This window comes from Podarcis melisellensis (assembly GCF_964234715.1).
Source record: "Podarcis melisellensis genome assembly, chromosome: 1".
In the NCBI taxonomy this organism is placed as follows: Eukaryota; Metazoa; Chordata; class Lepidosauria; order Squamata; family Lacertidae; genus Podarcis; species Podarcis melisellensis.
Window position 1 is genome coordinate 57,066,241 of NC_138528.1, and position 21,104 is coordinate 57,087,344.

At 41.1% G+C, this 21,104-nt stretch overlaps 1 protein-coding gene across 6 annotated transcripts in view; it reads left to right on the plus strand.

Moving 5' to 3' along the window:
* SHANK2 (SH3 and multiple ankyrin repeat domains 2) overlaps positions 1–21,104 on the plus strand; it is a 334,933-nt gene that overhangs the window by 108,337 nt on the left and 205,492 nt on the right. For 5 of the 6 annotated variants that reach the window (XM_081891148.1, XM_081891150.1, XM_081891145.1 and 2 more), the window contains exon 11: positions 19,982–20,291. In XM_081891148.1, the coding sequence (XP_081747274.1) occupies positions 19,982–20,291 (310 nt within the window). Of the gene's footprint in view, positions 1–12,668; positions 12,897–19,981; positions 20,292–21,104 lie in introns of those variants that run through there. The other variant, XM_081891149.1, reaches the window with a different exon arrangement.

Genomic DNA, 21,104 nt, shown 5'->3' on the forward strand with positions numbered 1-21,104 from the left:
GGCAGCTCTCTTATTAGCTGTGGCCGGCAAAATTCTTGCAAGGATCTTAGCAAACCATCTCTTAACAATATCCGAGGTGAATCTTCCTGAATCTCAAAATGGTTTTTGGCCTTCTAGGGGGGCAGTGGACATGATTTTCACCACTTGAAAAGCTTCAAGAAAAATGCAGAGAGCAAAACCAACCCCTGTATTTGGCGTTTACTGACCTGACTAAGGCTTTTGGCACTGTAAGTCGTAATGCCCTGTGGACTGTCCTTCTGAAAATTGGCTGGCCAGATAAATATTTGAACATCATTCAGCTCCTCCATGATAATATGACCTCAACAATTGCAGATAACAATGGCTTTCAAAGTAAACCATTCACAGTGGGATCAGGTGTTAAACAGGGTTGTGTTATTGCCCCAACTCTATTCATTATTTTCAATGCCATGATCCTATACTTTGTCGAAAGGAAAGTCCCCCTGGAGTAGAAATCCTATATCGAACAGATGAAAAGCTCTTCAATCTGAGCAGGCTGAAAGCAAAGAGTAAGGTTACCATAACTTCCATCATAGAGCTTCAGTATGCTGATGACAACTTAGTGTGTGTATGCTCAGAGGATGACCTCCAAACCATCCTAAATATCTTCGCAGAAGCTTACGAGAAGCTTGGCCTATGGCTCAGCATCCAAAAAACCAAATAACCCCTCTGCAGTGCAACTGGTGTAACACTGGAAAATGTCAAGCACTTCTCCTACCTGGGCAGTTATCTTTCCACAAGGGCCGACATTGATGCCAAAATCCAGCACTGCCTGAACTCTGCAAGTGCAGCTTTCTCCTGATTGAAGTGCAGAGTGTTTGAGAACCAGGAAACCAAAATGCTTGTTTACAAAGCTATTGTACTATCAACCTTACTGTATGCTTGTGAAACATGGACCACTTATAAATGCCGTCTTCAACTCCTTGAAAGATTCCATCAACGATGTCTTTGAAAAAATGTATGCATCACTTGGGAAGACAGGCAAACTAATACCAGTGTACTGAAAGAAGCAAAGATCACCAGTGTTAAAGTAATAATTCTTCAACATCAACATCGCTGGACTGGTCATGTTGTTCAGATGCCTGATTATCATCTTCCAAAGCAACTACTCTCTTCCGAACTTAAAAATGGAAAGCTTAATGCTGATGATAACAAAACAAAACAAAAGTTTTAAAGACTGTCTCAAGGCAAATTTTTAAAAATGTAGTATAAACACCAACAACTGGGAAACACTTGCCTGCAAGCACTCCAATTGGAGAACAGCCTTTACCAAAGGTGTCTTGGGCTTTGAAGACACTTGAATTCAGGACGCAAGGGAGAAATGTGCTAAGAGGAAGGCACGCTTGGCAAATCCACACCATGATCAACTCCCACCCTGAAACCTATGTCCCCACTGTGGAAGGACATGTGGATCCAGAATTGGCCTCCACAGTCACTTATGAACTCATTGTTAAAACCGTGTTTAGGGAAGACAATCTTACTCGGCTACGAGTGATCGCCAAAGAAGAAGATTCATTCTTAATACAATAATTTAACCTAAAGATGAACTATACATGACTGAAGTTAAAAAAATGCTTTGCACTGCTTTCCTATTGTTTGTGAAATGCTAAGCAAATTAAGACATTTGTTTAACTAGATAAGCTTTTTACTACTGCCTTAATTACAGAGAAGGAAAAAAACCTCTTTATAAAAGGAACATAAAGATCAGTGCTTTTTTCTGAAGGTACACAGTGGTATGTAGTATTGCCACCTTTGGGGGGGGAGGCAGGAGGGCTCTCGAACCCTGTCAGAGCATCACACCTCCTTGAGAGCCAGCATGGTGTAGTGGTTAAGAGCGGTAGCCTCATAATCTGGGGAACCGGGTTCGCATCTCCGCTCCTCCACATGCAGCTGCTGGGTGACCTTGGGCCAGTCACACTTCTCTGAAGTCTCTCAGCCCCACTCACCTCACAGAGTGTTTGTTGCGGGGGAGGAAGGGAAAGGAGAATGTTAGCCGCTTTGAGACTCCTTAAAGGGAGTGAAAGGCGGGATATCAAATCCAAACTCTTCTTCTTCCCTGAGCTGGCCAAATGTTACCTGGGCTTGGGGAAGGAGGCATGAGGCTCTAACAGGATTCTGGATGGTGTTGCAGCAAGTCATTAAGTTATTACATGCATCATGTAATAACTATATACCAAGATCTTAATGAAGCTGTTTTATGTGTAATTGTTTCACATGTAATTGGGTTGGGTTTTTTCTGGCCCCAAGGAAATTTTGCACCCAGGGCCAACTGCCCAGAGTACTGGCACATTTCCCCCCCTAGAAACAAAGCACTGGCAAATAAAACTTCTTACGCACCTTATAATGTGATGGACTATTCCATTCCCTATTAGCATTAAATGTGCTAAGAAGTTGGATCTAGTACTGTAATGTTTCCTGTTTCAGGATGCATATTAAAATACGTTTCCTTGAAAATACTGTTGTTTTACTTTGCATATTGTCTTCACTGTAGCCCACCTTCCACATACAGGTGTTTTGTTTGCTTTGTGGATACTACAGCCTTATATTCATGCTACAGTGGTTCTTAAGGCCTAAGGCTGTCAATGATAAATTCTCTCACCTGATGTCAGGATGAATTAGAGCTGGTCATGTAGCTTTCTGCATTAATGTAAAATAGCCCTGTTACAAGAGCTGCAAGATACGCTATATCTGAGAACAGCTTCTTTGTGTTGTTCTTGGCATATAGGCAGCCAGTACAGATCCTGAAACATGATGCAGTTGATGGGGTACCCTATTCTTCACAAGCTGTAGCTTCTTGACTAAACACAAGGGAAGTCCTACATAGAATGCATTGCAGCTGTCTGATTCTGTAGACTAATTGTTTAGATGTTACCAATTCTGAGGTTACCAATGTCTGAAGCATAGTGATCCAAGCTATCCAAATCCAGGAACGGTTTCGGTTGTCTTACCAGACAGGTTTGCATAAGGACTCTCAGGTCTAAATGCAATGGTTGTTTCTCTACCCTATAGCCCTCAGCTGCCCATGCCACTAATACCTGAGAGTTGCCAGGCTCCCTTATCTGGCAGCTGTAGCTGCTGTAATGGTAGCAAGGAAGATAGGAACCTTCTCCACCGTCCACTCCCACCATATTCTGCCCCACAGCTCTTCAACTTCTCCCTCCCTCCTGGTGGCTGGAACACAGCTGGGTTCCCTGGAAAAATTGCATGTACTAGGATCCCTGCCGCCTGAAATTATGCTGCAATGCCTTTCCAAGAACCAGGGAAACAGGGGAAAGTAGCTGAAGAGGAAGAATAGAGGAGGGAGAGAGGCTGGTTTGCCTCCCTACTGTTGCAATCACATCAGGTAAAGGCAGAGGAAGGATTCCCCTCTAGTTCTTCAGCTTACACTGACAAACATGAACATAGCAAATTCATATTCCAAACTAGGTATTTATGAAGCTTAGCAGCATCACTACTTTTCTGCATCACCACATGCTATTTAATCTTATACTGCTCAAGTCCTTTGAAACAGTGCTTATGAATCTTTGGTTCTTCTGTGCTGTCACATTTACAAGTATCACTTTTATGGCCTCCCCTCCCTTTCACTTTTGACGATTGGTTGTTTCTTCTCTCCAACACTTTTAAAATCACAACGTGTAGCATCAATAATATGTGGTAAATTAATTTGTACCACTTTGGGATCTTGTATTCAGCTTGGGAATTTATATCCTGCCTTTAAGTGGCCTATTGACAATCAAAGCACAGCTTGCAAAAGAGATAAGCAGCAAAATGGCACAACACAGAGTTGAAAATCCAGCTAAAAAGCATGTCTGCCTTATCCAAAAGTTCAGCTTTATTTAGTAAGACTATTACTATGTCACCTAGTAATCAAAGTTCTCTTAGTAGCTTTCATAAAAAAATAGTTAAAGTACAGTAATAAAACATAAGAATCACAGTATATAAAAAAAGTAAAATACCCATAAGAGCAAATATGAGGGACTGTCAGAGATCTCCTGTCATCCAGTGATGTTGTGTAGTTTCCTGCTGCCACCTGCAGCAACTGTAATATTGTGTGTGGAAATCACTGCTCCTCTTCCCTCTAGTGCTTCATTTCCACCTGCAGCCTTCAGAGGGAGAAAATATGCTCCTTTGTGGTCCCTAGCCCTAAGGTATGGGGCCCTTGCCCAAGGCAAGACTGCTCCCTCTTGATGGTCATGTTCTTTGTCCATTCCCTGCCTCTTCAGGAAACCTCTTCTCTGTTATGCTGAATCTTCTGTGCCAATATCAGTGGTTTGGGTAAAATATTTTCTCCTTAGAGACATTTGGGCCAGTTAAGCAGGGAGCACATAAGCGTCTGTTTGTCTGTCCTTCCAGACCTTCCGAGTGTCCCTATTTTCCAGGGACATCCCTGATTTAGAGAAGTTGTCCCGGTTTCTGATTTGATCTTGGAATGTCCCTATTTTCAATGGAGAAATGTTGGAGGGTATGGAGTTACCTGACACCCGAGCCATCTGAAGGCAATCCCACATAAGGAAGTTTTCTAATGTTTAATGGTTTATTATGCTATCATAAGGGACGCAGGTGGCACTGTGGTCTAAACCACTGAGCCTCTTGGGCTTGTCAATCAGAAGGTTGGCGGTTCGAATCCCCACGATGGGGTGAGCTCCCGTTGCTCGGTCTCTGGTCCTGCCAACTTAGCAGTTCGAAAGCAAACCAAAAAGTGCAAGTAGATAAATAGGTACCGCTGTGGCGGGGAAGGTAAACAGTGTTTCCGTATGTTGCTCTGGTTTACCTTTTTATGTTATCATATATATTGTTATCATATATACTGGGCAACGCAGTAAGATGTGTGGGGTATAAATACTAAAATTAGCATTATGGAATGGGACATCCCTATTTTCATTAGAGAAATGTTGGAGGGTATGTCTTTCCAACTAATCGCCTTGTAAGCTCTGGCTCTTTCTCTGTGTTTCTTGTGTGGTGTGGGAATGGTGACAGAAGATATGCCCCCTGCTTGGCCTACATGGATTGGCTCCCTCCATTCCTGTGTGGCATGCAGGCATTGTCATCAGCTTGGGCCCTGATTAAGGAGGCACTGTTGGGAGTTCCCAGTGATGTTTTTGTCCTTTTTGTCTTTTCTGGTCGTGCGGGCTTTCCCCTGCTCTCCTGGGCTGAGCACGCATTGGAGCAGTCCGTCTCTCGTCCTGGCTCTGCAAGTTACAGCTTGATCCCATCTATGCCTGCAGGGATAGATGTTGCCATGGAACTGTTATATTACTCCATTTTACCATAATATATTGGTAGTATATTGTTGTTAAAGATGGTTACATAGTATACAGTTTGAGCAAAAAAAATATGTAACTTCATTGCTGATAGAATATTTTTTTTCTGATATTACATGCTCACACATATAATTGCCAGTTTAACAAATAGGAATGTAAAACCTCAAGAATCTTGTGGAACAATTGCTTTTTGTAAATTGAAAGAGACAAAGTTGTCACCGAACTCCTAATTTTATTCCATTTAATGGCACTCATAATTCTACCGTTCTCACAACAGTGCATTGAATTTACACATGAATTAATAGAAATTGTCTCTCCCACTTATGAAGATTTTAGGAGGAAGCAGAAAATTATTCAAGGTAATATGTATGCCAAGTCATTTTTATATCAGGTTTGCTGATTATTGCTCTCCTATTCTTGTTTATAAAGTAATCTTTCCAGTTGTATTTGCAGCATCTTGAATCTGCCGATTTGCAGGCCAAAACAAAAAGCAGACAAAAGGAAAAGAAGAAAAAATGCATATAGCAAAATGCAAATTATAGTGCCTCCTACTATAAATAGGCACAATTTCAATTCAGTTATTCATCCATCCCAGCGTATCTTCACTTCCTCCTTCTCTCAATGGGCTGACCGTATAGAACATTACAAATGCTACCAACACCTCCATATTCGTACAAAAAGAACCCCGCATTACTGCTGTGATATTCTTTTTTTAATCTTCTGTTTAATTATACAAGTATGATTCATTAACAGTTATTTTTGCAAAGGAGAATTGCAGCCTACTAATACAATTTAAAACACTCTTATTTTGAGGACCAAAAAGAGCATCATCTCATTACTTTTCTTCCTCTCAGATTTTTTTTTATAAAGAAAAGATCTTGAAAGATCTTTTGACTATAACCTGATGGATTTTTTTTTAATTAAAGAAACTCCTGTTTCTGAAAAACCAGGTATTTTCTCCTCCTCCTCCTCCATTGTCCTTAAGCCTCCTTTCTCTTTGATGGAGCTTACCAAGAAAGTGAATTTGTACAAAGCTCAGAAGAGATTTGATGCTGAAAGCTTGGGTGAGATTGATGTAAATCAATGATATAATTCACATTGGGCTAAGACAAACCATGGCTTAGTGCGCATGTGTGAATTTCCAGAGAGGGGGTAGCAAATTGTTTGCTCCTGGCCATTTCGCTGCTGCACTGCACTGAGGCAAGCCAGGCTTTGGCTTCACGTATCACCTAAATGTATCACTTAAAAAGCAGAGACATCACCTTTCCAATATAGGTCCATATAGTTAAAGCTATGGTTTTCCCAGTAGTGATGTATGAAAGTGAGAGCTGGATCATAAATGAGGCTGATCACCAAAGAATTGATGCTTTTGAATTATGGTCTGGAGGAGGCTCTTGAGAGTCCCATGGACTGCAAGAAGATCAAACCTATCCATTCTTAAGGAAATCAGCCCTGATCTGGAAGGACAGATCCTGAAGCTGAGACTCCAATACTTTGGCCACCTCATGAGAAGAGAAGACTTCCTGGAAAAGACCCTGATGTTGGGAAAGATTGAGGGCACAAGGAGAAGGGGACAGGAGAGGATGAGATGGTTGGACAGTGTTCTTGAAGCTACCAGCATGAGTTTGACCAAACTGCAGGAGGCAGTGGAAGACAGGAGTGCCTGGTGTGCTCTGGTCCATGGGGTCACAAAGAGTCGGACACGACTAAACGACTAAACAACAACAACATCACCTAAACCTGGCCTCATGGTTTAACTCTCCTGGTGAATCCCATGAGCAGTAAACCATTGGATAAACCCGGGTTCAGCTTAGCCTTAGCTCAGCACAGAGCAACAGTGGAATGACAGGAGAGGAATAGCGGAGTTCTCCCACCCACCCCACTACCACCATCCCTAGCTTTGGAGAGAAGAAGGTACGGCAAACTTAAGCAAACTTCTTCAAAAGGGTACGAAAGAACATCATAGCAGGCAGCCGGCTGCTTCATTTCATTTCCTTCTTTGTGTGGTGATGGCAGCTCTGTCTACTGAGTCACATCTGTTCTTGCCACTGAGGAAGGTAGACCCACTTGTTTAGAGTTTGGTGCATGATTTGCAATGAGGAGTGCAAATTTCTCGTAGATGTGTACAAAAATTACTGTGGTAGAAAACAGAAGCTATAGTGAAAGACTGGATTCAAATATTATTTTTCTATGCTGTACATTTTGTTTGCGTATAAATAGGTGTATAAGTGGGTGGCGCTGTGGGTTAAACCACTGTGCCGCTTGGGCTTGCTGATCAAAAGGTTGGCTGTTCAAATCCCCACGACGGGGTGAGCTCCCATTGTTCAGTCCCAGCTCCTGCCAACCTAGCTGTTCAAAAGCACATCATAGTGCAAGTAGATAAATAGATACCGCTCTGGCAGGAAGTTAAATGGTGTTTCCATGCACTGCTCTGGTTTTGCCAGAAGCAGCTTAAGTCATGCTGGCCACATGAACCGGAAAAACTATCTGCGGAAGCGGACAAACGCTGGCTCCCTAAGCCTGTAAAGCGAGATGAGTCGTTAGCGACTGGACTAATTTTCAGGGGTCCCTTTACCTTTACCCTTTAGGTGTATAAGTATAAGAATGCAGACTTCCACCCCCTCCCAAAGGTTACTGCAAGGTGTGCATCTGCACAAACTGGCAGTCTGCTCCCACCAATCATACTAAATGATCATTTTATCTATACTCAATGCCTGTCTACCAATTGCATCTTCTGTAAGAAAGTTCTTCTAAATGTGTTCTGTGAGAAAGCTGCAGATGTTTAAGATGGCTTTCAGCAATCTACTATGGAGAGGTTTTGGCGCACCAGTCATTATATACTGTCTTCATTACTACAAAAGATACAAGGTGTAGGAAACAGTAGTATTAAATATGCAAGACCTGAAATTGTACATCTCCTCCATAAATGGTACTAGTTCAATTAATTTATGTATGTACGTACGCATGTAATTAATGAGAATAAGCTTCAGGTTTCATGTGTTTAGGTTGAAGAAGACTAGCTACTTCACCAAAAAAAAGAACAGCAGGAAGTACTGTGGCTTTTCCAAACCATGCCAAAACAATGCAGAATTTTCTGCTTTTCTGTGAAAGCTCACTTCATATTTACTGTGCAACAGTGACTCTCTGGCCACATTGAATGGAAAATATGGAGACTTATCCCTCCCTCCCCTCTCCAACTCCTGTTGCACCGCGTCACAGCATATAAGAACAACAGGCAGTATCAGTAGTCCTTACGGGAGGAAAAGACTCCCTCCTTCCCTCTCCCCCACATCTGAAGTGTCAGTTTTACTGCTTGTCCAGCGAACAAGTCGGGTTTATAGGGAAGGTGCATGGTGTTTGGAGGATCTGAGGCTGGGTGAGTGAGTGGAGGCTGGATTTGGATTTGTCTAGGTAGGATGGGTCAGTCTAGGAATTCTTCCATGGTTTGGATTTAAATTCAAGCTGGAGAAATATTTGAGGCCACCAGTGTCCACCTCTTATTTGAGATGAGCATTGTGAGCCCCTGAAATGTGTATCCAAGTCACAGGATTATGGTTTTTGCCGGCATCAGCAAAATGTAGTGTGTCTCTGGAGGATTATGGTAGATTATTTGCTTATAAGACTCTTCCTCTTTAGTACTACATGCTGCTTACAGCCATAAGAACAGTGCTACGCTTTGAAATAAAATTGACTCTGCCAACACTTGGAATCACAGATGCTTTGCCCTGTTATTTACCAACCAGGCTTAAATGCAAAACTAAAACAATATGACATGCAATCAAGCCACACAAATAAATTTTGAGCACTTTCATTGAAAAGATATTAAAAGGCCTCAGTTTTTAATACACGAACAATGACAATGGAGGTAGAGTCAAGTCTACACAGCGAAAGGGATGGGGTGGGGTGGATGAATGAATGCTCATTAATTTCTCAAGTGGTTAGTTTCCTTGCACACCAGCTCTCTCCCTTACCTTTACCGTCATCTTTCCTAGTAGCAGACCTGCCCTCCCCAACACTAGCATCGCTGCAGCTTACCAGGATGGGGTTGGGGTGGCACTGTGTGGGCCTGCGGGCAGAGTCACAGCAAATGGCTGCCTTGAAAAATTTGTAAGATTTAAAGGCTTGGAGAGATTAAAGGGTCTTTGTATGGTGTCTAAAGGTCATTAAATTTGGCATCAGAAGATTTTCCCCGGGGGAGAACATTACAAAAGAAGAATGTAAAAGCTAAAAGGGCCCTTTCCCTGATCACTGGTGCTATGTGTACCAAGTTAAGACCTCAATAGATGATATTAACAATTGGCCAGATTCATGTAGGAACTGGTGGATGGATGATATATATGTATGTGTGCTTAATTAATTTAGTTCATTTATCAATTTTTCATATTTCAACAGAAATCTCTTCACTGGTTTACATATCCAAAGTAAAGGGAGTGAAAAACACACAAAACCAATACAAATTCAGACCCAAACAACATTACTACCAACGCCACCACTACTGCTACTATTAAGAACCCCATATCTCAGTAAAATAATAAAATAACAATAAATATATCTAAATAACATTCATAAGTAAAATATCTATGAATCACATAATAAACATATGCACAGTTGCATAAAATAGGGTTGCCATATTTCAAAAAGTGAAAATTCGGACACAAAAGTTATGGCCAAACTTTGTTTTGGCAAACATCTTGAGCTTTTTTGAGGGGAGGGGGGCAAAGTTTTTGAGCTATTTTTTAGGAAATTCACCAAAAAAATCAAAACTTTTGATGAGTTGCCATACACCTGGGTTTTCCTGGACATTTCTACCAATTTCCGGAAATTCTGCCAGGACACTATTTTCGACGGCAGTTAATCTGTGGTGTGCATTTATCCACAATGTTATTTAATACCTATGGAAAGTCATTTGAAGTGGTCATTATAAGATTTGTAGCAAGGTGGAATCCAACCTAGTGCTCAGTCTCTTGTTTCATCATCTCCCCATACTTCCCCAGTGCACCCCCCCATATCAGTTTTCAGACTTCCCTCAACCTTCTGAAACAAATTTGGGGAGAGTGCATGGCCTGCATGGGGGACACGTTTTTCGCAGACATGTAATTTGTACATTTGTTTATAACATGTATTCATTCCCCCCTTTATTTTGATAATTTTATTCTGTTTACTGTTTTAAAGTGCTTTAATTGCTGTTTTAAGTAATATTTTAGGCCATTTTATGTAAATAACTAAGATGATTTTTTAAGTGACATATAAATTTGGAGGTTTTTAAGATTAAAAATACACACACCTTTGTTAGGTAGTTCTTTTCTGAAGTCGTTATGTGGGCGTTAGATAACCTAGGCATGATTAGTTGGGGAGAAATACATAGCTATTTCCGTTTCTTCAAAATTGAGATGCATGTGGCTTCCTCAGGAAAGTGGCTGTCCCAGACTCCTACCTAAATTGTTAGACACAGAGGGCAAGAACTGCATGTGCACATATCCGACAAATAATAAGGGAGTTTTCACACATTTGACAGTGCAGATGATGCCTATGTATATTTGTGCTCTCCTACTTTCCCAGGCTAGGCTATGTGTATTACATCAAATATAAGTTGTTGATTAAAATCATTTTGCTGAATTTTATGTGTGTTCAGACCCTTGAAGCCTAAAAATGACTACTTCCAGAGGATGGTGCTTTTTTATATTAAATATTAACAACAAAATAAACACTGTAATATTAACTGAATCCTAAATTGTTTTCATTACTTATTTATGCTGGCTAACTCTTTACAGCTATTTTATCAAAAGCGAAAGAAGGTAGAATTTAGCTTGGCTGCTCTTATTTCCATTTATTTTTTTATTCATGAAAGAGTTATTCTTAGCAATAAAATGAGTTGCACACTTTAAAAAGCAGATACCTTGCCAACAGCAGGCAAATACTGTTGCAGTGGAACTAGGAACTATTATTAGTATTCAATTCTATTCAATTCAAAATCCTTTATTAGGCATAACACACCACACATTAACTAACAAGCATCATATACAGACTGTATAAAATACAGGCTCAGCAAACACAGTTTATCCCAGTCTTATTCTTAACTCCAAGAAATAAATCGATGAACATAGATAATATAATACAACATAGCAACATCACCTACCAATAAAAACCACTAAGTCTCTTTATCATGGCTACTACTAACGATGACGCCCAAGTTTAGGGCAGATGCTACCAGACCACAAATTAGATTCTGTACATGAGCGGTTTCCAATTAGGTTCCGTGGACCCCTGGGGTCCGCAAAATGCACCCAGGGGGTCTTCAGCCTTATCCCTTGCCTCCCCCCAACTAATTTTTTGTCATTTATGTATGGTAATATCACACATTTTATGGTCTGTTTTTAGTATACCTAAAATCCTTTGCTTATTAGGGGCTACCCAATGTTTTGTTCAAAAAATTGCTTTGCAGAGGTAACTACCATAGAGTTATCAAAATTTTCAAAAGTAGGGGGTCCGTGGCTTGGCTTTTTAAAAATAGGCAGTCCTCTGTAATTGGCTAATTGGGAACCACTGCTGTACGTGATACCTCTGAAATTTTCACACCTTTTGATATAATTCTGCCTCCGATTTGTGATTTCTTAAATGCAGCGTGCTACTTCTAATATTCTATAAACATAAAGAGACACATTCCTTCCTAACATCACTGGTATTTCAGATAAGTATTTCTAGTATTGGGCTGTTAGAAGCTTTTGCACAGGCGCGTATAAAAGCCACCAAACAACGCTTTTCAAAAGCTGTGGTAATTCTAATAATAAATCATATTTTTAAGTAGCTGTGTGAAATTGTAAGGTTTCCATTCTTACAGTGGAAGTATGGAAAGTCTACATTTTAGTTGAATAAAATTTCCATAAAGTGGGTAAGGGTAAGAAGCAATTGTACTTCGAAAACAAAACAAAACGTGACTGTCAGCTTTGTTCCGATGTTTAGGTAGGGTGTGCAACTTGGAAGCAGTTAATTATATACCAGCAGAGATGAACCAATAGAGTCTAGAAGGCAATTCTAGAAACCGGCGTATAAGTACTGAAAAGCATTTTAGGTGTAGATGCTGAGATTCAGCTTCACGAGCTCCCGCCTTTTCCAAGACTTCCCCTTTAGCCTGTGTAATGCTGCCATGAGATAAGATGAATGATTGCTCTCCCTCCTCCTCCCCCTTCTCCAAATGTTAATTTTGACCCCACTCGGCCTGCCCTGCTTCTCCTTGCCTCAGTCATCCCTGTTCTCCTACACATAAACGTCTCAGTTACAAAAGACTCTGTGTCGATGGTGTTCACATGACTAATACTATGAAAGATAGCAAGGTTTTTTGAGCAGCACCAGTCTAAGCACAGTTGGCTCACAGCTGACAGACAGAATGTGGGGTGGGCTTTGTCACCAGAACGCTGGGTGCTGCTTGCCCAGCTATGCTTGTAGTTATACAGTGCCCAGTAACCTGCTGCTTATGTCAGGTTGCAGGCAGTTAAAACACATAGAAACTGGGTAGCTTTTATTCCTTTTCATCTCAGCAAAGGTTATATAATGAGGGGATTGCTGCTAAAGTAAAAAGGAAAATGAAGTCTTTGTTAAATGCCTTAACAAAGAAAGAAGGTAAGCACTGAACGCAAAGCACTTGACGCTGGAGGACTGCTATTTTCTTCTGCATGCTTAATATGATCTGCTTAGTTACTGTATAATTATTCTAAGTTCTTTCCATATCTTTTCCAGAATTCCTTTATGTTGGGTTGTCCTTTTAGACAACTCATTATAAGAGCGGGGTGTGACTTTGTTCGTTTTAGTTTATGTCAGAGAAGCCTTGTGTTCCTTTCACAGGGGGAAAGCTCTGTATTTGAGTAAGGAGAAGCGATTTCTTAGGTTTATATTACTATTGAATGCTCATGAGTGTTTCCTTCAGATGTATGCAGTTTGATGAAAACATTCCAGTCGATTATGAAACAACGTGTTTTTTAAATTCATACGGGGTGTTACTTTGAAGCATGCTGCTGGTTCTCGCATCAATGCACCTAAAAGCTTTGCTGTATAATTATATTTTATTAAATAAATGAATATATACAGTATATGGAAATCTATTCAGGAGAGCTTAAAACATGTACTTTCTGTTTTGATAGAAAAGGGAATTTTTGGGGGGAGGTGGGATACAATTACATTAGTTATTGTAAACGAAACATGAATCGTATCAAATGTATCTACCCACTTGCAGCATGCAAACTGATATAGGGAAAAGGTGAGAAAGCACTTGCATAGTTGGAGTTGGTTGTTTATGTCACTAATTATCCATATAACATTCCTGGCATTTGCAGCTTCTAATAAAAAAGTCACTAATTAAAAGCTGCTCTTCAAACCAATGCTTTGTTAACATCAAGTAGAAATTAACTCATTATTTAAAGCCCCTTACACTTACCATCTGACAAGAGGAAAGAGGTTGTGTAAAATGTAGAAATCACTTTGGTCTGGCTCTGTTTCTCCTGAAATCTGTGAGTCCCAAACAGAGACAGCTACACTATACTGTCTACAAGCATGTTTTATTGAAGTGTTTGGAAAAATGTGATTTTCTTTTTCGTTTGCTCTCTGCTTAAGCTAAGAGCCTTCCATTGATTTCAGTGTGACAGAATAAAATTAAATACCAGCACTCTTGAGTTAAATGCTTTGTAAGGCAGAATTAATGTTTATAGGGTAAATATTGTACCACACAGATTTGAAATGTTGTTATCAGTAATATTTTTGGTATTTTGGTGATATAAATTCCAAGGGCCTTTACCTAGATACGGTGTTTGAAATCTCATGTAACGTAACGCATTTAGTTATGTAAAGAAATATATATTGTTCAAAGGGACCACGTGTATTTAAATGGATGATCAGTAGGGCAATAAAAAAGTACAGTGAAGGGTGTGTTTTTTATAACGTACATGAGCATGCATTATGGAACCAACATGTTTTCTTTAACCTCAGTTTTGGCCTAAGGGTTAAAATTTTTGAGCCATGTAGTTTTTAGTTATTTATTTATATATTTATACCCTACCTTTTGGCTTGGTAGGCCTGCACACGTACAAGCAAGGATACACTACATTTACATCAGCAAACATCATGTTTTGTTAAAATCAAAACATGAGTTGACTTGGCTAAATTGTTAAAATTAGATCTTTTTAAACTGTTCAGAGGGAAGCAAAGTAGCAATACTGATTGTAATTCACTCATCTCATCCCTGTAAAACACATTTGTGGTTTGTTTGTTTTGTGGAATACCTTAAAATAGTATTTTCCTCATTTAAAATACATGTGAAATATTAGCATTCATTTTGAAGTATGAGGGGAAAAACACACGCTCTAAATTTAATTTTGGTAACTCAGTTCTAGCTGGTAAATGCATTCCGGCATTATTGATTCAATGGGAAAGTTGACACTGATTTCCATGGGGTATGAATTGTACCTGCTCGTTCTTATCCAGCAGAAGTCCACTCTTGTAAACATATTCCTTCATGCAGATAAGACTTAGTGCATACACAAATTCCGGCAATGTTGGAAGGGGTACTTCTCACATCAGATTTATGCACCCATCACTGCTGCTTGGGGAGGCTTTTCAATGAAGTTCATCAGAGCAACGATCACTCTTCATTTTGTCCTAACATAGGTGGCAGCCTATGACCCTCCAGATCTTGTTGGACTTCTACCACCTCAGTCTTAGCCACATGACCAATGGTGGGGGATGATGAAATCCAGCACCATCTGGAGGGCTCCTGTCCCTTGGTGTAGAGAGTGCAGAGAGAAGAATTGCACATGGGCTCCAGGAAACCCCCATTGCGCAATGTACCTCTCGAGGGATATTTAGTAAAGGTTGTCGAGGCTATTTCTGTCCAGCTCATATTGTTTCTGTGAGAATGCAAACACAGGAGCAAATAAATAGTCATTTTAATTGCTTGCAGGTCTCTGGTGTCAGGATCTGGGAAGACCTTAATAAAAAAAAACCCCTCAAAGTATTTGTTAATATCTTTCATCCTTTTTTGACTGCCTATAAGTAAAACTATTATGGTATCATTTTGATTTTGCTGTAAAGTGATATAGGTCATTTTAGGTTTGCTGAATCTTCAAGTCATTGTGTCACATGCAAGTCCCAGTGAAGCAACAGGATACCTTTTAAATAAACGATTCATGTGATGTTGCATCAGGGTTTCTTAATGACTGTGTGCATTGATATTTAGCTATCTATCTATAGAAACATACATGCATAGGCCTCGTGGGCTCTTTTGCTCGTGGATATATAAAAATGGTTAAAATTATTTTCTCAAACAATACATAGCTCAACACCTCCCAGTAGCGAGAAGCGTCTGAACGTGGGGCATTTTCAGAGTGGGGAAGAGGAATTGTAGTAGTAGTCAGAGACATAATAAGACTAGCTACATATTCATTGGATTTTCCCCTTTACAAGTTTCTTATTCTTTTATTTTTATTAGGACGTGGGTGGCACTGTGGTCTAAACCTCTGAGCCTCTTGGGCTTGCCGATCAGAAGGTTGGCGGTTCAAATCCCCGTGACGGGGTGAGCTCCCCGTTGCTTGGTCCCAGCTCCTGCCAACCTAGCAGTTCAAAAGCATGTAAAAAAAGTGCAAGTAGATAAATAGGTACTGCTCCGGTGGGAAGGTAAATGGTGTTTCCGTGTGCTGCTCTGGTTTTGGTGTTCCATTGCACCAGAAACGGCTTAGTCATGCTGGCCACATGACCTGGGGAAAAACTCTGCAGACAAACACCTCCCTCAGCCTGTAAAGCAAGATGAGTGTTGCAACCCCAGAGTCGTCTGCGACTGGACTTAACTGTCAGGGGTCCTTTACCTTTACTTTTACACTGCAACTGTGTATTCTAAATGTAGGGAATATAAGCTGCATTTACTATTATTTAACACAAAACTCAAAAGTCTTGCAACATGATATTGTGAGATGCTACATTGATAAATGCCTCACCGGATCAAGTGCTGGGATTCCAGTAATGGTGGAAAGCAGGAGCCCTTTTTGACCAAGAATGGTCAAGTTTGGAATTTTAAGAAGGTGCTATGGATGCCAGTCACAAAATGGCTGCCATGGGGCAGGGCATAATGGCTGCCAAATCTAAAAGAACAGGAAAAGGAGCAGGACCACAAAATGGTGGGTGAATGCCCTTCTCAATTGGGGAAAAGGTACCTATCTCAGCCATCGCTACACTTGCTCATAGAGATAAGCTTTTCACAACTTCCTTTTGTTTGGAACCAATGGGAGGGCAAACGTCAAATCCTGGCATCCAGTTATAGTATATAAGTGGAGGGAGCTCAATCTGGGAGCCAGTGCAAACAGCAACTGTACAGGAAGATTAAGGATTTTTAAAGGGGTATTTACTAAGACCTTTCACAGGTGCTATAGGAGTTACTCGTGGTCATACTGGTGATGACCCTTGGAGTAAGAGAATGACTCTCCCACACAGCAGTCTTTGGTCCAAAACTCAGTCCTAGCACAACAGCTATCATTCTAGCTGCTTGCTTCAGATCCCCACCCACCCCATTCCATTCCACACTGTGCCTGTGTAGCCTTGTACCCTTACTGATAGCAGTAGTAGGGATTAGCAGAGTTTAGCACCAAGTACAGAATTGCTGTATAACTCTGCCCCACTTGCCAAATTTAGGATTCTGCTTCAGTTGCAGCATCCAAAACCTCTGATTGAGCAGCTTCAGCTACAGTTCTGTAAAACCTTTCAGTTCTCAGTAAACAACCTTGCATAGAGATAATCTGTGATTTGGGGGGAATGTTTTGATTTTTAAAACTTAGTGCACTGTATGAATTTTACAGGCCATATTCTGATAATTTAGTGACAGTAATTGAAACAAATTTTAAAAACCTCCACTAAGTGTTGTGGATAAACAGATGGAAATGCATAAACACTGTGGCTTGTGTTAAAGAGGGCCACAGATTTACATAACCTTTAAGCAGCATCTTGGGTAACAAACTCTTAATTCCAAGAGCAGCATAAAATCCAATTTTGTACTTACAAAAGAGGTGAGAACCCTTGCCTGATGGGAAAGCTTTTGGGGCATAGGGCATATTGGCATCAACCAGCAAGTTTGATAATCTGCCATTCTGGGGATGAAAAGTCAGGCTGATAGTCTCAACAGTCTTATGCAAATTAATTTTGCCTAGTCTTGCTGAAAAACAAGCAGATGAAAAGTCCTGCTGAGGTTTCCAGCTTCACCCACTTCAGGAGGCATCTGTATAGTCTGGAATGCTTCATCTCAATAACGCAGTAGTTCAAAAGCATAAATACTATAGCTTCAGTGTCCATGGTCACTGTGGCATGAAGATCTGATCAGTCATCATGATGACTGGTGGGGTGGATATTCCCAGCATGTACTCATGCTTATACTATGTCTTAAAGTCACACCAAGAAGGGAAACATAATGTGGCATGCTGGGTAATTGAAATGAATGTTTTCTTGAAGCTCTCCCCCCCCCCCCCGTCCCATCATGAGGCTCCTATTCGTGAACTGGCTACTTGGCTTTGCCCCATTTCAAATTTATTTCCCACTTTTGCTAAGTGCTCACACAAAGATAATCTCAATAATGCTTCCTGTAAACTAAACCATTGTTATTACCCGGAGATTGTTGGTTGGGAACTGAAGATGGTCTGCCTAAGCTCAGCCCACTGATTTCCTGCAAACTGCTGGTTTCATGGGTGAGCTCATGTTCCCTGTTAACCTCCATGCTCTTTATTGTACCTGACTGCACAGTCCCTTGGTACTTTGACATTTGTTCAGAGACCCAACATCAGAAAGTCACATTGCTCTGCTAGTTGGCAACCTTGGTTTTAGTGCACTGCTATACTATGGTTTTTGGGATGCGGGTGGTGCTGTGGGTTAAACCTCCGAGCCTAGGACTTGCCGATCACAAGGTCGGTGGTTTGAATCCCCACAATGGGGTGAGCTCCCGTTGCTCAGTCCCTGATCCTGCCAACCTAGCAGTTTGAAAGCACATCAAAGTGCAAGTAGATAAATAGGTACCGTTCCGACGGGAAGGTAAACAGCGTTTACGTGCACTGCTCTGGTTCACCAGAAGCGGCTTAGTCATGCTGGCCACATTACCCAGAAGCTGTACGCTGGCTCCCTCGGCCAGTAAAGCGAGATGAGCACCGCAACCCCAGAGTCAGCCACGACTGGACCTAATGGTCAGGGGTTCCTTTACCTTTTATACTATGGTTTAGTGTTATGCGAGAGGTAGAGGTAGATTTAGGCAGTGCAAGTGGCGCTTGTCCAAAGCAAGCTTGGGGGAGGAGATAGGAGGGCTCTAGGACCTTGCCAGAGCCTCACACCTCCTTCCCAAAGCCCGGCTTAAACTGGGGCCTTGAGGGCTGGGGGTAGGGTGTGAGACAGACAGCGGAGCCAGGCCAGAGTCTGGTCATGCAGTCCCTCAGAATTCTACCAGAGGGCTGGAGCCTCTCTCTGATTGGCTACCAAGACAGCTAGCCAGAGGGGCAGAGTAGCACTTTGGGAAGGAGAATAAAAGGAGCCGTTTCTGAGGGAGTGTTTGGCTAGGGCTTGATTCGAGATGGGAGATGGGCATTAGGATAGTGTTTGTCTGAGACAGTTGGTTCGAATTTGAGTTTAACATCCACTCTGAGGAGAATATCTATAGCTAGAGGAAGGAGCCTCATAGTTTAGAAGTAAGACCGTGTTGAGTGTCTTGGGAGAGTTCACAGACAGGAGTCGACTGGAGGGTTGAGTTTGAGCCAGGAGAAGTAGAAGCTGTGTGGCTAACAGTCTCCCAAACCAGTTAAAAGGGGGTGTGGTGACGTCCAGGGCCAGTTATACTATTTGGAAATGCCTCAGGAGTGGGATTGTTAAAAGGGTGGGTAACTGTCAAAAAGCACCCCTCGCTCACGAACCAAGTATTAAGCTGTGTTGTGTAAAGGAACAAGAGTGAAGTAACAGAAACCGTGTTAAGCCTTTTACTGCCTATTCTAGAAATCCGAATCTGCACTGTAAGGTTTATGCTCAGTACTTACCAGATTATCCTTTCAGTTGTTTGCTGGTGCTGGCCTAGAGAGATTTTGCATGATTTGGGGAATAATGGGAGTTAATTTGTATATGATTGCCTTTTGGAGCTATTGCCCTGGGAAAAGTCAGTTTTCTGTAGTTTTCACATGTTTAGGGTAATGCAAATCTATAAAATTGTGCTACAGAGTAGAAAGGAAGGATGGAAAAGAAGTTCTAATTCTAGTATAAAAAAACCATTTTTGCCCATACCATACTAAAAGCCATTCCATTTCTTTTCTTTCTTTTTTAAGGAGACTGTCCACATTTGTTGGTGAAAGCTAATAGTTGCTTACCATTCATAAATCAGAGACTGCCAGCAGCCACTGCTGAAGACCATTCTCCAATCTTGTACTCTTACAGTGAAATAAAATATGGAACTTTCAGTAATATAGAGCTTATTAATTCTAGCTTTTAAGAGGTGATTTCCTATGAAAATTATCTTTAATTTTAATTGCAGTTTAAATATAATGGTAGTGCTCATCTTGATTAGACAATCAGGCAAGGCAGAGGTCTCTTTTTATGTAATAAGAATTGAAAGTATATAGTACTGATTTGGAGGAAGTGGGTGGGTGGTCTGATGCATGTGCCTAAAATCAGAAGTATCATTTTGCATTCTTTCTTCCTTCTTAATACAGTGCCATTTAGAGAGGCTCCTACCTACTCAAATAGAAGACGGAGACCCCAGAGCACCTTGACAGCACCTCGTGTCTTGCTTCAGTCGAATAGTGATAACAATCTGAACGTCAACATTCCTGATTGGTCAGCCTCTTCCTTAGCTTCTTCACACCGTAGCCTTTCGCCTAACCTACTCCAACAGATGCAGAATAATCCTAATGGAACTGTGAAAACTGTTGGGAGCTACACGCCATCTTCTCGAAGCCGCTCACCATCATTAAATAGGTTAGGAGGAGAAGATGCAAAGCGGCAGCAACACCGGCACATTAGGTGACTTTTCAATATTCCATTTTTTAAATGTTGACTTTGTGAATATTTATATATATCAAGAGAGATAGAAAGCACGAACACAGTTGGTTGTATCCTGCTCTTCCTCACCCCCTGCTCTTCCTTGTCCTTGGTCCCTTCTTTCTCCCTACCACGATCCATCACCCCAAATTAAGTTGGAAAAGAAAAAAAAGAAAGGAGAAAAAGAGGAAATAAATTTTACCGTGGTTGTTAGCAGAGACACTGCAGCGTGGTGGGGGAGATGGAACAAGGTGGTGTCAGATGTTTGCTGACAACTCCTTTCTCATGGACATTTTGCCAGATGCTCTCAAACTTCTGTTCTTTGGTCTTTTTACTTTATAAGAAAGATTATTTGGGCAGCATCCCATGTGACAAGAGATGCACAGCTTCTTTGTGTTTTCTTTTCCTTACTAAGAACTGTTTATTCTTTTGCAGCCTGGTCCTGTGTGTAGTCATCCAGTGCATTGATACATTTTGTTAGATGCAGCAGCCGATTTACAGTTGTGTAAGATTACCTTTCTGGCCACTAGGGTAGCTCTTAAAAATGAGATTTGCTGCTTTGGTACCATTTCCCTAAGCCTGGGCATGTACCAATTGTGCTGCATGTAGCTCCTTAAACATTACTCAATATCCTGTGGATTCTTCCCTCAACTCACCTTATTTTTGTTTTCTGGGAAATGGTAGAAAAAATGTTGAGTATTTTCAGGGTATTTTAAAGAAGCCTTCTGGCCCGCTGCTGAATAAAGTAAAGAACACTCAAGACTTGAAAAGGCAGAGGGAGGGCTCTCTTGAGAT